The 18,052-nt window shown below is 33.7% G+C and overlaps 1 protein-coding gene across 3 annotated transcripts in view; it reads right to left on the minus strand.

The window, feature by feature from the left end:
* The window catches only part of SLC12A2 (solute carrier family 12 member 2), a 106,690-nt gene that overhangs the window by 28,811 nt on the left and 59,827 nt on the right, over positions 1-18,052 (minus strand). For all 3 annotated transcript variants that reach the window (XM_023196915.3, XM_023196899.3, XM_023196907.3), the window contains exons 11-16: positions 13,015-13,122; positions 11,859-11,982; positions 10,644-10,745; positions 9,105-9,260; positions 7,739-7,838; positions 3,254-3,365 (exon numbers count right to left, since the gene is read on the minus strand). In XM_023196915.3, the coding sequence (XP_023052683.1) occupies positions 3,254-3,365; positions 7,739-7,838; positions 9,105-9,260; positions 10,644-10,745; positions 11,859-11,982; positions 13,015-13,122 (702 nt within the window). The remainder of the gene's footprint in view (positions 1-3,253; positions 3,366-7,738; positions 7,839-9,104; positions 9,261-10,643; positions 10,746-11,858; positions 11,983-13,014; positions 13,123-18,052) is intronic.

Raw genomic sequence — 18,052 nt, forward strand, 5'->3', positions numbered from 1 at the left:
AGAGGTTAGAAGCTATTGAAAATGAAGAGATTGTATTATACAGAGTAAAATAACCACCTTCTATTTTTCTACAGAAAGTTTCCCTAGTTTGATTTTCGTTACTCCCAAATGTCTGTGTTATTAATTCTAACTTGAGAATATCACTGAAAATCAAAGTGAGCTATATAATATTAATGCATTTTTCTTCAAAATTCTGTTAAAGGATGAAATAACAGGAGAAACTAAATGAGCTTTGTTAACTCATAACTCTATTTTGATCCTTGTAAGCAATACACAAAATGTTTTATACACAAATACATAAAACAAAAATCCAAAAATAAGCTTAAGAGAACACACCCTAAATGTAAATAAGTAAAAATATAATTTACCTTTTGTAGTAGGGAAATTGTCTCATTTGTAAATGTCTTATGCTCAAGCCTTGATTTAGCTGATCAGCTCAGAGACAAACTAGAAAACTCCACAAGTCCCAAGTGGGGTCAGTGTCTCCAAGAATCCTTCCACCACCCTAGACACACACACACACACACACACACACACACACACACACGCCCTTTGACTTTGCCATTGTATAAGCAGAACAACCAGCTGGGGATGAGACATGAGGTATACAACACACACTTCTAGAACCAACGCAAGATGAAGAACAGAACTTGGGAGAGAAGCTAATCCAACAAATACCCCTATTTCTTATGCAGCACAGGTAAGCCATCATCCAGTCTGTTCTTAATAACCACAATGTCAAAAAACTAAAAACTACTTTCGGATTAAAAAAGGTTCGTTATTTTTAATAGTTCTCTTCTGGCTAAAACAAAAAAGAATTGGCAACTAAGTGTTTGAACTTAGAAATTCAGCATTCATTTTGCTCTTCTTACATACCAGAGATACTACTTCCCCCTGAAGATATTTATCACAATTTGCCTATTTTTTCCAACCCCCATTTTTTTTTTCTGTTAAGTAAATGTTCCCAAGTGTTCTTGGGACTTTATAAAACACACACACACACACACACACACATACACACACACACACAAGTTCTGCAATACATGTGCAGAATGTGCAAGTTTGTTACATAGGTATATACATGCCATGGTGGTTTGCTGCACCCATCAACCTGTCATCTACATTAGGTATTTCCCCTAATGCTATCCCTCCCCAAACACCCCTACCTCCTGACAGGTCCTGCTGTATGATGGTCCCCTCCCTGTGTCCACGTGTTCTCATTGTTCAACTCCCATTTATGAGTGAGAACATGCAGTATTTGGTTTTCTGTTCTTGGGTTAGTTTGCTGAAAATGATGGTTTCCAGCTTGATCCATGTCCCTGGCAAAGGACATGAACTCATCCTTTTTTATGGCTGCACAGTATTCCATGGTGTATATGTGCTACATTTTCTTTATCCAGTTTATCACTAATGGGCATTTGGGTTGGTTCCAAGTCTTTGCTGTTGTCAACAATGCCGCAGTAAACATACATGTGCATGTGTCTTAATAGAAGAAAGATTTATAATCCTTTGGGTATATACCCAGTAATGGGATTGCTGGCTCAAATGGTATTTCTGGTTCTAGATCCTCGAGGAATCGCCATGCTGTCTTCCACAATGATTGAACTAATTTGAACTCCCACTAACAGTGTAAAAGCAATCCTATTTCTCCACATCTTCTCCAGCATCTGTTGTTTCCTGACTTTTTAATAACCACCATTCTAACTGGCATGAGATGGTATCTCATTGTAGTTTTGATTTGCATTTCTCTCTGATGAGATTTTTTTCATATGTTTGTTGGCCATATAAATGTCTTCTTTTGAAAAGTGTCGTTCAGATCCTTTTCCCACTTTTTGACGGGGTAGTTTTTTTCTTGTAAATTTGTTTAAGTTCCTTGTAGATTCTGGATATTAGCCCTTTGTCAGTTGGGTAGATTGCAAAAATTTTCTCCCATTCTGTAGGCTGCCTGTTCACTTTGATGATAGTTTCTTTTGCTGTGCAGAAGCTCTTTACTTTAATAAGATCCCATTTATCAAATTTGGCTTCTGTTGCCATTCCTCTTGGTGTTTTAGTCATGAAGTCTTTGCCCATGCCTTTGTCCTGAATGTTACTGACTAGGTTTTCTTCTAGGGTTTTTATGGTTTTAGGTCTTACGTTTAAGTCTTTAATCCATCTTAATTTTTGTATAAGGTATAAGGAAGGGGCCCAGTTTCAGACATATTAATGAGAAAAATAACAGTGAATTTTGACTCCATAAGTATCAAAAAGCCAAACCACTCTATAAGGACAACACAGTTTGTTAAAATCTACTCATAATGAATAAGAAAAATAATAAGAGCTCAAAATTCAGTATCTGTTCCAAAATGCTACTTTGAGACCATTTAAGGGCAAAAATATTTTGAAAAAAACAACTACCTGAAAAAAAAAAAAACAGGTTTGTTTGTCAAATTATTTCCAATCTAGAAAGCCCTATAAATTACAAATTACATACAGCATAAAAATATTTTAGTATAAAAAAATTATTTCACACCTGTCAGAATGGCAATTATTAAGTCAAAAAAAAAAAAAAAAACCAAAAAAAAAAAAAAAACCACACAGATGCTGGTGAGGTTGCAGAGAAAAGAAAACACTTATACACTGTTGGTGGGAATATAAATTATACTTCAGCCACTGTGGAAAACAATTTGGCTTTCTCAAAGAGCTCAAAGCAGAACTATCATTTGACTCAGCAATCCCATTATTGGGCATATCTCCAAAGGAACATAAATTGTTTTACCATAAAGACACATTCATGTACATGTTCATTGCAGCACCATTCACAGTAGCAAAGACATGGAATCACCCTAAATGCCCATCAATGGTAGACTGGATAAAGAAAATGAGGTACATATATACCATGGAATATTACGCAGCCATAAAAAAGAATGAGCCCACTTCCTTTCCAGAAACATGGCTGTAGCTAGAAGCTATAATCCTAAGTAAACTAACACAGGAACACAAAACAAAATACCCCATGTTCACTCTTATAAGTGGGAGTTAAACATTAAGTACATAAAGATACAAAGGAGGGAAAAACAGACACTGGGGGCTAATGGATGGGAGGAGGGTGAGGATCAAAAAATTATCTACAGGGTGCTATGCTTATTACCTGGGTGACAAAACAATCTGTACACCAAACCCCTGTGTTTAGCTATATAACAAACCTGCACATGTATCCCTGAACCCAAAATAAAACTTTAAAAAACTTGAAAAAGAAAACAAAATTGATACTTACCATATGTACATGGCCACAGATCATCAAACCAACATTTTTTGTGAAATCATGAACAAGATGAAGTAAAGCTGGACGTGAGTTTGGAGCACCTGTCATAACAAGACACTGTGGCCTAATTTAAGATGAAAAGACAAATTTAGATAAATTTGTGTTTCTGGCAACAAGAACATGATTTTAAGTTGTTTCTCTAAGAAGCTTTCTGTATTCAACTGTCCTCAAAACACAGGCCACAGGATCCTCAAAAATAATATTTTTAACCTGGACTTCGTGGTACATGAGAAATGCAGAAACAAAATCGTGGAACAAACATCATGCCAAATGTCCCTCTACAATAACAAGTAATATTATACATCAAGATTCTGGTAGGTATTACAGAAAGAAATTATCATGCTAGTTAAAAAAATACGTAACAATTTTTCATTTTCTGAAGGTAATAAATACTCTATTAATAATTCTTTCACAGAGCTTGCGAAACTTCCTGCGAGCACAGCTTTGCCTTCAAATATGTAACAATTTTTCATTTTCTAAAGGTAATAAATATTCTATTAATAATTCTTTCACAGAGTTTGCAAAACTTCCTGCAAGCACAGCTTTGCCTTCATGTACAAACAGGTCACTTTCCTTCTCAGCTTGATCACTTCATAATTACTACTACTTCACGGTATCAGCCCTCTCTAATCTAGCTTAACATTAATCACTGTTGTCACGTGAGTAAAATCACCTATGGTGAAAAAAAGATTTCTACTTGAACTAGAAATTTTAATTCTAGCTATCAATAATGAAAGCCAAAACTGAATTCAATTGCCTTTGCAAATGTGAGACAGTGGCATGCCTTTCATATATTTGTAACTCTTGATTTTCACTGACTAGAAATGGAAATCACTGATATTTAATGAAAAAAATATACAAGTCTCCATTTGGTAGGTCCAAACAGGTTGGCAAAAATTCTTTAAGACAAGGATTTATATAATCAAAATAAACTATAATAGAAAGTGAACTGCAGACTACAAGTTCTGACTTAAACATTAACTTTTAGAGGAGTCCTTAAAATAAGCATGAAAACCTAAATAACAACTTTTCAAAAAATACCATCTTACTTAGAATTTTAGCAAATGAGCTGGTAAAGCAATTCTGTCTGGGAGAGTTGCTTTGAGGCAATCAGACATGAGATCATGCTCCAGGCTTTCTGAGCTTTAGCAAGTTACATAACTCCTTAGCCAGACAGCGTATTTCCTAGTCTTCCTAGGAGCTACATGTGGCCCAATGACTAACTTATAGCCCGTAAGTATGTTCCTATTTCCAGGGCATGTCCTTTAAAAAAGGAATCTATGCTGCCTCCATACATTCTTCCCCCTTTCCAGAAAGCTAGACTATGGATGCGGTGATGACTCTGACCACATGAACAAAAACAGCTAGGGAATGACTGATAAGGAATGTGGGTCCTGAGTGACCAAAGTATAGCAAATCTGCTTACCTGCCACGAACCATCTCTCTACTTCTGGACAACCATGTGACACCAATGTGTCTCTTGTTTGAGCCACTGTATTTTTCAGTCTTTTTGTTACAGTAGTTTAACCCATACCCTAACTAACATAATCCGTTATTGTGAGAAATTAACTTGTAGCCCCTACCTCTACTAAATAATAAACCACAAAGATGTCATTTGGTACAGTTTTATCATACCAAAAATGGTACAGTACAAAGTTTATTAGGGATGACTTTGAGTAACAGCAGCAGAGTGCACATCTGCCTTATCTCCTTTCTCAAAGCTCTCCATGACATAGAGATTTTTTTAAAGTCACAAACCACAAAAATATCTAGAACACAAGTGCATTGAAATATTGAAAGCTAGAAAGCAACTGGAAGAAAAGTAAAGGATTTGACAAATCAGGAAAAAACGAAATCTGAAAAGCACATGAGAAAGCTATGAAACTACCTGATTTTACATCTAAAAATCACCAAAATGCCTAGGAGTTAGGAACAGTAGGTCCCTCTGGACATGGCAGAACAGTGTGTTAAAGAAAGTAAAAGTTTACACAAGAAGTAACTAGATGGATCTAAATCATTTCCATCACTGTGACAGGTCACTGTCCCTGTCCCTTCCCAACCCTGCTAAGCTGGGGCTTATTTGCTGGAGAGAGCCCCTGGTCTGGGAGTCACCAGCAACAGCTGGGGGCAGAAGTAAGCTACTTTTAACAGGAGAGTTTAAAGAACATGTATATACTGAACCCTGAAACCTTTAAGCTCCTTTCTCCACTTGGCTCCCAGAACGCTCTACCTACAAGCAGAAGATTAAAAGAATCTTTTCTGGAAAATCTAATCAGATCAAAAAGAAAGCCTTTCTTTCCAGCAAAGCCACATTAATCCACATTAAGGATTTCAACTGACAAGCTCCACTCACCAATGCCGAACTTCCCTGGCCAAGTATTAGAGATACTTCATTTCAGACAAGGCTAAATCCCAAAAATTAAAGAAACAGTAAACAGTAAGAAACTACAAGGTGAAGACAACAAAAATCGTTCAGCAAGTTTGGTGAAGGTCAAGACAGTGATGAATATAGTTAAGTAAGAAGAAAAATTATTACTTTTGGGGAAACAAAAAAGCTATGTAGCAAAGAAAAAGCAGTAATTTACTACATGGCTCAGCTGTTACAGCAGGTTTAAAAGTCTTAAAAATAGAAATATCAAATATGATTGATATAATCAAAATCATGATATAAAACATACTGGGAGGATGGGGTATAAAGGTAAGGATGCATGCATGTGGTAGGCATATGTAGATGAAAGACATCAGTCGATAGTACCCAAAATTAAAAATCAAAAAGTACACTAGTCCCCCCTTATCTGCAGCTTTGTTTTCCATTGTTTCAGAATATAGAACATTCCATAAATGTGTATTCCATAATTCCATTTATTCCATAAATACACAATTCATAAGTTTTAAATTATACATCATTCTGAGTAGTGTGGTGAAATTTCTCAACATCCGGCTCCATCTGGCCTGGGACATAAATTCTCCCTTTATCCAACGTCTCTGTGCTACAGATACTACCTGCCCAATATCTGTACTGGTTATCAGATCAACTGTTGCAGACCTAGCCTGGTCTGAAGCTGTCTGGTCTCGAACTCCTAAGCTCAAGTGATCCTTCTGCCTCAGGCTCCCCAAGTGATGGGACTGCAGGCATGAGCCACCATGCCCAAAAATAATTTTTTTTAAATGTTGCCTTTACTACAATGAGCCAAAGCAACAGGTTTTTTTGTTTGTTTGTTTTTTAAATTAATGGCAAATAAACATAGACTCTTGGTCATACTCTCAGTTCTAGGATACAACTTTTTACATAAAAAGAATAATTTCTATTTTCTGTTATCTTTGACATCACTATCCAAAATATGCTGAAGTGAAAAGTTTTCCTCCCAGGGCTCTCATTCCTTCTTCTCCATTTCTGTCTACACTAAAGCTGAAGACCTGCGTGTGGTCTCTGAGAACTTTTTATTCTAGCAAAAAGGAAGAGGGGAATTCAAAAAAGTAACAAAAAAATAAACAATTACTTTGACTGGGAGGGAGACTGGGTAGAGCAATTCTTTTGACACTTATCTATGTTTCAGCGTTTCTTTAAACATAGGAAAGATTTGTGTTTATCATGCAGAAGCCAATAAGGAGGGATTACTCATGATTAAAGAAAGTTTATACTGAGGGTTAATAAACTATTAGAAAGATAATATATTCTTTTTTTGGTTTTTTTTTGAGACGGAGTCTCACTCTGTCGCCCAGGCTGGAGTGCAGTGGCATGATCTTGGCTCACTGCAACTTCTGCCTCCTGGGTTCAAGCCAATCTCTTGCCTCAGCCTCCCAAGTAGCTGGGACTACAGGCATGCGCCACCATGCCTGGTTAATTTTTGTATTTTTAGTAGAGACAGGGTTTCACCATGTTGGCCAGGCTAGTCTCGAACTCTTGACCTCAAGTGATCCCCCAGCCTCAGTCTCCCAAAGTGCTAGGATTACAGGCATGAGCCACCATGCCCATCCAAAAAGGTAATATATTCTTAAAGTCATTTATTGAGGAAAATAGTAATAAATGCTCTTTAGTGTAAGCACTGATTCTTTGTCACTATAAGTTGCTTCCAGTTAATCACTGATAAGATACAACTAACAATTTTAGTGTGTTGGTAATGTACAAAATAAGGCACGTCAAAAAATCTTTATGAATCTCATACAGTTACATAACTTTAATGGCCATGGAGAAAATAAAACTTTGACTTGATGATACGCATCATTTAAAAGTCTTCAAGTAGAAAAGTCCAAAACCCTCATACCATTTTTTAAGGTAGATATTAATTTTTCTCTTTGTACAATTTTGTTCTTGAATAATTAAACTGCCCTAGTCCAATTAAAAATGTGAAATGCACAAGAAAATGTCACTGAAAAATAAGAACTGACTAGCCAGCAAAAAAAAAATGCTTCCATGTTTCCTTCTTTATCACATACCTAAAGTTTTTCACGTGGTCTTCCACTCCAGTAAGACGAATTGAATGCTGCAGTGCATTCAGGTAAGTCAGGGCTTGTGTAGAGGATCCCCAATTCACATCTGTGGAAAGATAATGTTCATGCAGCATTAACATCAATAATAACAACCAATCAATAGCGAATCTGAGGCACAGAGAATTAAACATGCTTTCACATTTAAAAAGTCAGCTGCTGAAATACATTATTGTACTTTCAATAGTTCACATATACAGCAAGATATTAAGACTGACAATCTGAACTATAATTCATTTAAAGAAAAAGTATAATTTAGAAAAGACTGAGATAGGGCTGCAGACATGCTGTGCATACAACTCTAAAAGAGTTTCACAAATAAATATGTTAAAATTATTGTTTGTATAGCCAAAGGTCTAAAGGGAAATGAGCAAATTTCTAATTGTTAAGAAATACTTGTTTATAGTACTTAACTGTCTGGGCTATTTGAACAGGAAAATTTTATTTCTTATTGAATAAACAACTTGAACTTCAAATGATTTTAGACATTTGTTAATTTACAGACTTCATAGGTATGTTAGAGAAATAATTTCTTCTAAAATGGTTTATTTCATTTCTGGAGCTACCACTTTAATCTAAAAGCTCATCATTTTATATCTGGATTACAAAATGTATTCTTACTGAAACTCCTCCTGTAATCTCTTCCCAATCTATTCTATTAAGCCCAAATGAAGACTTTCTCATCAGGTCTTTCTTGTGTCACAGGTTATAACGCTCAATACTGGGACCAATCCTAACATACTCTAGCATCATCATCTTACATGGAGATACATTTAGCTGTTATCAATATGACATACTAGGAAATCACTAATCATTGCCCAGTTAAAATAAGTTTGTCCAATTTCCCTTGCTATACAGTATCCTAGTGGGAAAGACACTATATCTTCCAATATTTTGTTAACTCCATGTTATTCAATACAGTTCTAAGACCACAGTAGGTTATATATATAAATAGCCTAGCTTATTAGGCTATATAGCTACCACAGTACTGTAACTGGATCCTTTCAAAAGATAATTTTAAAATATAGTGAGTGCAGCAAAATGTTAATTATATGCGTTTATTATTTTTCTACAAATAGGATCAATTTAATTTATGAGTAAGAATGGAAACCATAAGAATAAAAAATCTCGAAGTAACTGTTTTATTAAAACTACATGTATTTGAAAAAAATAAAACTTTTAAGAGTTTGGAAATAATGTATTTTAGGTTTTATATAAAGTAGCTTTCACATATACAAAAGATGATGCTTAAAATGAAAAATAACAACTTCTAGATGTTTTCTAGCTTGGGATACAAACAAAAAAGGCCACTAACCTGGTTTTTTGTAGGTAACATAAATATATAGCCCAAGGACTATCACATATGTTAGCAGTGCAGCCCACCAGTTAATGACAAACATCACTATGCAACAAAGAATTGCTCCAAGAAGTGATATCCACATGTTGTAGTATTTGAATGCAGGACGCCATCCTAACAATAACAAATAAATAAAAGTCACGCAAATACTTCATCTGCTTTATATAATGGTACATATGTATTCAAAAAATAACATTCTTTCGGGCTGTCACACTGAGAGGACTTTAAGCATTAAGTATAATACTGAAAAGTGAAGTCAAAGACTATTATTGATCACAATTGAATTTGACAATTCTTGATGACTATGAAAAGGTAATATCTATTTCCACATTACTGTATCCTACTAGTTCTGTATTCAATAAACTCTTCATTAAAAGAGTACATCAACCTACCTTAGGTGAATGTTAAAAACTACAGAAGGTTTAAAAAGAAAAAAAAAAGGTTTCAAATTGAATCCTTAGTAGTAACTAGGCTTTATTTTCTGGTTCTAGGATGACTCATATCCACAGTCTAATGAATATATAAGACATTTCAAACAAAATGTTCATAAAAATCATTAAAAACATAATCAACTTACTAGAACTAAGAGCTGACTACAGAAACACATACCTTCCCATTTAGTGAAGTATTTATGAAGGAAGCCCACTTTAAAAAATGTTGAAGACCATGTTTTTAAATTTTCATTGGTAAGTAGTTCCACAGGCAAAATTATTTTAAAAGATCATTTCAATAAAATTTATATATTTAAAGTAAAAACCTGATGCTAGAATGTTTGTGTCCAAAGTTCTCATACTTTATCTTCCCTGTTCTCAGACTTTCCAATCTTTAAAAGGAACAATGCTTTTGTTCCTTCAGTTCCTTTTCTGATTTGCAATGGTCGTCACAGTTTATAAGAAAAGTCTCATATATTTACAGTTGATAGAGACCCCTTATGTCAGAATTTTACAGAATTCACTATATTAAAACCATTTTCTTACAGGTAACCTACATCATAATGATGTTCTTAGAACTAAAATAGAAATCAGCTAAAGATTGAAAAACTAGTTTTTCAAAAAGTAACAATTTTTCGAATTGTTATCAGAATTAGAGATTAATGCTACCAAACGCTTTGAAGACAAACAATATTGTCAGTAAACTTACAGATAAAGAGATCTTTGAAGACTTACTTTGAATTAACTATAAAGGCAGACTTGGCATTAATGAACTAATCCCACACATAATATCTTTTAAAATGTGGCAATACTTTTATTTTCTTTGAAATCAAAAATAATATTTATAAACTTTTTTTTTTATTTTTTTTTATTTTTTATTTTTATTTTTTATTATACTTTAAGTTCTAGGGTACATGTGCATAACGTGCAGGTTACATATGTATACATGTGCCATGTAGGTGTGCTGCACCCATCAACTCGTCAGCACCCATCAATTCATCATTTATATCAGGTATAACTCCCCAATGCAATCCCTCCCCCCTCCCCATAAAAAATGTAAAATTACCTGGAGATTTTGCAAGTGATGCATGGAATACTGAAAAATTGATCAATGCATATGATGCAAGGAAGAAGTTTGAGATAATTGGAGCAATAACATTCAGTTCAGCTGCAAAACAAACACGTGTGAGATTTATTGACGTATTAGACATTTAACTTTTTAAAATTACGAAGCATTTCAAATCTTTAGTTAACAACACAGCACCCCATAACTACCATCCAGATTTCATAAACATTTAGATTTTGCCATATATGCCTCCTTTACTTTACTTTTCAGGAATCCAATCCTATGCAAACTATTGAATCCCCTTTATACTTTATCTCACACTTCTCCAAACTTGGTATATTCTGTCCAGTCATATATAGTTTGATGACATTTATAGTCTATATGCATCATATAGTACTGTTCTGCGTGTTTTAAAAGTTATGTAAATAGCATACCATATGTATCATTCTGAAATTTGATCTTTTACATTTATTTTTGAAATTCATCCACATTGAAATATGAAAACCAAGTTTATTCCTTTAACTGCTGCATATTTTTCTTCTATTGATCTAGGTTGCTTTCATTTTTCACTATAATGAATAATACTAGAAACATTATTGTACATGGCTCTTTAAGTATATATACAAGTTTCTACAGGGCACACACCTAGAAGGAAAACGGCTGATCACAGAAAAGGTTACGAGATATTGCCCATTTGTTCTCCGAAAGTGGCTACACCAAATACACATCTAATGGCATCAAATGGGAGTTAGTTTCCACATAGTCCCACAACACTTGGTGGTACATCAGCCTTTTAATGTCAACTAGTCTCAGAGGTTAGACAAAATTCTTTAAACCTTAAAAAGTCCAATGTTGTCTTTAGCAGTGGAAGACCCAACAGAGCTCACTTGTGATCAGAGGCAGAGTGCCAAAAAAATAGATCACCAAAGGCACTGATGTCACAGGGGACACTGGAATCCTTTTCCTTATGCCATTATCACATTTGTTTTAGGAAAAATAACCTAGGAATTCCCTTTAGCTCTAATGAGAACTAGGTAATGGCAATAATTTCAGCAAATATGTACTGAGTGCTATTAGTTACAGTACTTTATAAACTTTCTTTGATTACAAAGAGACTTAGTATACCAAGATAACATTGTTAATAATTTAATAATTCAATGTCGAGAATATAGATGCACCAAAAATCTACAATAACACACCATTTATATAACTAACCAATTAAGATAAATCCAAGTGCAATTAAGAATGTTAAGATGTAGCCACGAAGAGGTTCGTTATTTTTCCCATAACCTTTAGCAAACATCTGGAAAGCTGGGTAGATGTTGTCCTTACATAAAGCCTAATGAAAGAAAACATTAAAATGAAATATATTAAAATTAGTTATATAGATTTGCTGATAGTTCTAATAGGTTAATCAGGATTGAGACTCAAGTTTCTAATTCTTGGTCATCTCTTTTATCCTGTCCCACATACTGCTTCACCTACAAAATGTAAAGGAAATTCAAACATTTCGAACATCAGAAGGATGCTAGTCAAAATTTCTATCTGCCTTACCCTATCCCCATGTTGAAATTAAATTTTATGAAGAAGAAATCAGAGAAGCAGGCATACAAGTAAAAACAAAGTTGGAAGCTTGATAAATATGATATAGTTGTGACCTATTTTAAGAAAAACAAGCCGAAATCTTAAAGCAGATAAAAATCCTGACTATAAAACTTAACTACCTTTCTTAAAACATTGCTGAACACTGTCTTAAATGATATTTTCTACCTTTAGTATACTCATTGGCTATAAATAGAGCATTAAGAACAAGACTGCAGAATCAACATTCATTTATTTGATTTAGCAATAAAAAGTACTTCCCATCAGTATTCAGCTGTTTAATGCTCATTAAAAGGAGATAATGTCTATCCTATACATCATTATAACCCTCAAGTAATGAACACAATGTGTAGCACACGTTACGTACTTAAATATTTGTAAAATAAAATATTTAGGTTGACATCATACTGACTAGAACAAAGATATTTTGCTACTTCCTATTTGCAGTCTTAGACTGCATTCCTATACCTTAGACATCTTGAAAATGTATGCTAAATATGTCAAAAAAGCAAACATCCAGCACTTCTAAAAAGACAACTCAGACTATACCTTGACAGCAGGCAAATGCACAAATGTTTATATAAATAAACATATTCACGTTCATTCATACACGTAAAATTATGTATGTCTTTATGTGCATATATATATCATATATATGTGTATATATGGTTGAAAGAAGCAAATAAATTTATAAATAGCAACAATTCCAAATTAAGAAGCATTACTTTAACTCTCCCTTTAATAAAGCCTGTAATATAAAAACACGTACCTGAAATATTTTGGGAGCACTCACAAGGGATGCTAATGCTGAAGAAAGAGTGGCTGAAAAGATACCTGCAGAAATTAATGGTGTAAATCCTGACACCATACTCATTACCTTAAATAAAAGTGACAGAAATAGAAAAATAAATCTCACAATTCAGAAAAAACACAATATTATGTGGTCACATTTTGAAGGAGGTTAACACTGGGGATAATTTTATAGTAATAACAACAATGCTATGTGCATTACAAATAATCTGAAACAAATTTACCACTAGCCCTTACCTTAAGAAAACCTTTTCATTCGTAAAATGTTAAACACACACAATGGCGAGAGAAGAGAATAATGAACTGCTAACATCCACCACCTAATTTCAACAGTGATCAACGTAGGGCCATTCCCCACAATATTTTGAAACGAGTCCCAGATATCCTTTAACACATAAATATTTCAGTACATATCTCAAACAGGTAAGGACTTTGGAAAACTTAACTCTAATGCCACTGTCACAGCTTAAACACTTAAGAATTGCTTAACAGTACCACAAAAAGGCAAGTCAGCATTCAAATTCCCAAAATTACCATTTTTTATCTTTCAAAAATAGTCTGTTCAAATCAGGATCCAAAAAAAAAAAGTCATACATTATATTTGGTTTATGTGTCTCTTCAGTCTTTTTCAATCAACAGGTTCACATTTCCTTTTCCTTTTATTATGTTTCTATCATTTCTCTCATGGAGATCTCATGCTCTGGATTTTTCGGACTTCATCATCATTCTGTTGCTTAACCTCTTCTCATTTCTGTAATTCTAGTAAACTAGTACTATCTAGACAGTTAATCAAAATGAGGTAAAAGTTTTGGCAAGAGTATTGCATAAGTGCCATCATGTACTTCTATTAGGAAGGCTGTTTCTTATGTTAAGATAGTATTGTGGTTAGACTATTTTTTTCTAAGCCTTTATCTTTTAGAGCAAAATGTGGAAATATTTCCAGCTGAAGATATGATCTAAAGTCTAGAGTTTTGCTCTAAATAATCTGGGATAGGAGGAGTTACACAGGAAACAAAATTAATCATGCATTGATAACTGATAAAGCTGGGTATTATAGGTATTAGGTGTATTATATTGCTTTCTCTATGTACATGTTCAAATATTCAAATATTTCCTCTTAGAAAACTTAAAAAAAAAAAAAAACAAACACCAACAATAAAGGACTGATCACCAAGCTCCTGAATCAGGTAAATTCAAACTGAGGGGCACAATTCAGAACAACCTGGTTCAAATGCTGAAACTCAATGTCATGAAGATTACTGTGGGCTAGAAACTCCCCTAGATTAAATGATTTTAAAATGACACGATAACTAAATACTATGTGTGATCCTAGATGAATCTTGGACTTAGAAAAAATACTATAAAGGACATTACTGGGACAAGTGGAGAAATATGAACATAGGATATATATTTAAATAACAGTATTTCATCAATGTTTAATTTCTTAAGTAGGATAACCATATTGTGCTTACACAAAATGCGTTAAATACTTCAAAATGATTGTCATGTCATGATGTCTATAACTTATCTGAGGAGAAAAAGACTATACATACACATACAAAGCAAATAGGAGGGGGGAGGGATTGCACTGGGGAGTTATACAGGATATAAATGATGAATTGATGGGTGCTGACGAGTTGATGGGTGCAGCACACCAACATGGCACAAGTATACATATGTAACAAACCTGCACGTTATGCACATGTACCCTAGAACTTAAAGTATAATAAAAATAATAATAAAAGCAAATAGGGTACAATATAAACTAGTAAATATAACTGCAGGATAAGTACACAGGTATTCACTGTGTACTTCTGAATCTGTGAAACTTGTCAAAACACAAAATTAAAGTGGAGGAGTTGTGTGGTGGATTCTACTATTGTCAACTTGAGCAGCTGTGAATGGTATTATAAATTTCCCAGCAGTGAATGGTGATCATCACTCAGATTATCTGCTTCATTGGCAGAGATTTTATCTTTCATTTATATTGACTAAGAACATGTCAACTGAGACCAAAGAGATAAGGAAATCAGGTTTTAAGCTGTTTCTGTCACACATTTGACTGTAAAATTTAATTGTTTAAACCAAATGAAAAGTTAGCAATGGGTACAATCCCTGTCCACAATGCATAAGCCTGATTTCATGTACACATAAACCACCCTGTTGACTAAACAGGGATCTAGATCCCTAGATCTTCCATTAGATTTAAGGTTAAATATGAAGAATACATCTCTGAAGTGTTTTAAAGACAGTAGCACAGACTTCTAACAGTGGGGAGAAAATCTGAAAAGATTATTTTCTACTCAGCCCTTTAATAACAATTTGGTAGTTATATATACGCTGTGCATTTTTCATAGTCACTATTTTTTCACGGTAATGCTGGATTACTTAGAACTGACAACCTTATCTTTAGGGAAGGAGACTGTGAAGGACAGATGAGTCAAGATTAAAATGAATAAACCTAATTTCTGCTATACAGCCTCATTAGATCACACAAAATTCTACATCTGTTGTAATGATCTCAAAGTTAAATTAAGTACAAAGAAAGAGATAAGTGGACGAAAGTAGAGGAAGACTTTATGATACATTCTGCATTGTAGGAGTAAGGCAAAACTGACACCACCAGCATTATTATAACCTTTTCTCTTCCATGTCGAGGAAACAATACATTTTCCCTTCTTCCATCAGTTATAAATTGAAGTAAATTATGATCCAGACTTTTCACCTGGAAATACTATGTTTTGGGGCCTGCTATAATAGGTTTCCTGTTTTCTAGTAAATCGTTGAACAGTTATCCAATAACCTCTGTACTTCTCAACATGTAATGGTAAAATATCAGCAGCAAGGATAATAATATTGAATGTAAATAATATTAGTGTCAACGATATACAGTGGAAACAGATGAAAAAATGACCGTGTTGTCTCTAAAGGGGAAAAAAAGACAAAAGTCTAATAAAAGCTAAAAGATAGCAAGTAAACAAAATGAATGGTAAAAGTCTGTGTGGGGGTGTGTGTTGAAGATGATTTGGGATTCAAGAAAATCTTCATGGAACTAAGTCGCCTTGAAGTCAGGCGGATTTGGAGATGGAAAAATAAACCACAGAAGAATTCCAAGCAGAGTGAAGCAATGACTAAAGGAAGAGAGTAGGGTATGTATGTGTGCGCGTACAAACACCTGGAGTGCCTGGAGTCCAGTGGGAACAGAAGGCAGTGAGGCTTAAGAAGAGGAAGGGCTCTGACTGATTTAGACTAAAGCTCGCATTTTGTTTATTACGCAACAGTGAGTCAAAGGTTTCAGAGGACATTATCATGTAGAAATACAGCAAGCAATATAAAACTATATATACAATTTAAAATTTAAGAGCAACAAGATAACCCAAATAACTTTATTTCCTGAAGTATGAAAAGGTGATTATAAAGTATGACTTGTACAGATCTTATGATGGAGACTCCAACTTACATACTCCTCAGTTATGTCCTATCCACCATTCTTCATTATCCAAATGCCAAGGTATTTATTTTCACAAGATTTTCCCTCATGTTGTATCACTTTACAAAGTATTTTTGAAAAGTTTACTTACTTTAAATTAGAAAAGCAGCTTTACTTATACCAAATTCCTCTTTGCTTGAATGAGTCCCTACTAGACTTGATAAAGACAACAAACTTTTCTATCTTAAGGCCACACAGAAATCTGACTGGTATTTTCAGTCACCGGGCAAAGACCAACGTTTGTGCCTTCCATACACAATATCAATGTCAGAATTGGCCTGAATCATTAGCTGGATATGAATACTTTCTTTCATTCCTACAATTCTGCCTAGTCTCATGACTAGAAAACACAAACTTCTATTACATAATTGAGTTCAATATTTGTAACCACTGGAAGTACAGTAAATTGCTTCAAACTACATAATAAAAAATAAAAACAATGCCTTTACAAGTTTTAGTTAAAATTGTATTGTAAAATTTATAGACTACATAAAACACAGAATTTTAAATACATTAAAATCCAAATTATTCTGTTTATACAATACTGAAAAAAATTACAAAGCAAAATTTTTATTTTTCTTTGGAAATCAGCAGAACCACGTACTCTATGAATTTACAATAGAATACTTTGATTTAATCTCCTGAATCTACACCTTTGTGTTCTTTCTACCATCCTAGGACTTAACAAACAACTCAAAATTATCCTCCAAATTAATTTTAGTAATTTATTTTCCCCTTACATAATCTTTTCTGTTTCTAAAAACACATAAATCTGGCAGACTAAAATTTCATTTCATTTTCAGTACCTTAATAGAGGTAACAATAAACAGCAGAACTGATAGCTTCCAAATACTTGAGAAGTACTACTAACCCGTCCAGTTTGTATGTTTTAGAAATTCACTAGCTTTCAAGTATCCATTTAGAATTAAATTCTGTTGTTAAATGTTAAATGGTGATTTCATGCTGAATGACTTTATATGATCCGTATCTAATAAAGTAACACTACTATTGACACCTATCAATACTTTTATAAAGGCCATTTATATATAAAGCAATTATGAAGACTATACTAATTAGAAAACTGAACTCAATTGGAATGGGTTTAAATTGCGCAAAATAAAAATACTTAATTGTAAATTTAACAAAAAACATACAGGACACGTATGCTGAAAACGACAAAATGCTAACTGAAAAAAAATCAAAGACAATACAAATAAATGGAGAGATGATGTTTATGAATTGAACACTCAACATAGTCAATTCTCTCCAAATTGATATACACCAGTTTAATGTAAATTCCTATCAAAATCCCAACAAGACTTTTTAAAAATAAATGTAAGGTACTTGGGTGATAGGTGTGCCAAAATCTCAGACTCCATCACAACACAATTCATCTATGTAACCAGAAACCACATGTAACCCAAAAACTACTTAAGTGATAAAAAAAATTAAAAAGTAAATAAATTAATTAACACACACACACACACACACGGTTATTTTAAATTTT

This window comes from Piliocolobus tephrosceles, chromosome 4 (genome assembly GCF_002776525.5).
Source record: "Piliocolobus tephrosceles isolate RC106 chromosome 4, ASM277652v3, whole genome shotgun sequence".
NCBI lineage: Eukaryota > Metazoa > Chordata > Mammalia > Primates > Cercopithecidae > Piliocolobus > Piliocolobus tephrosceles.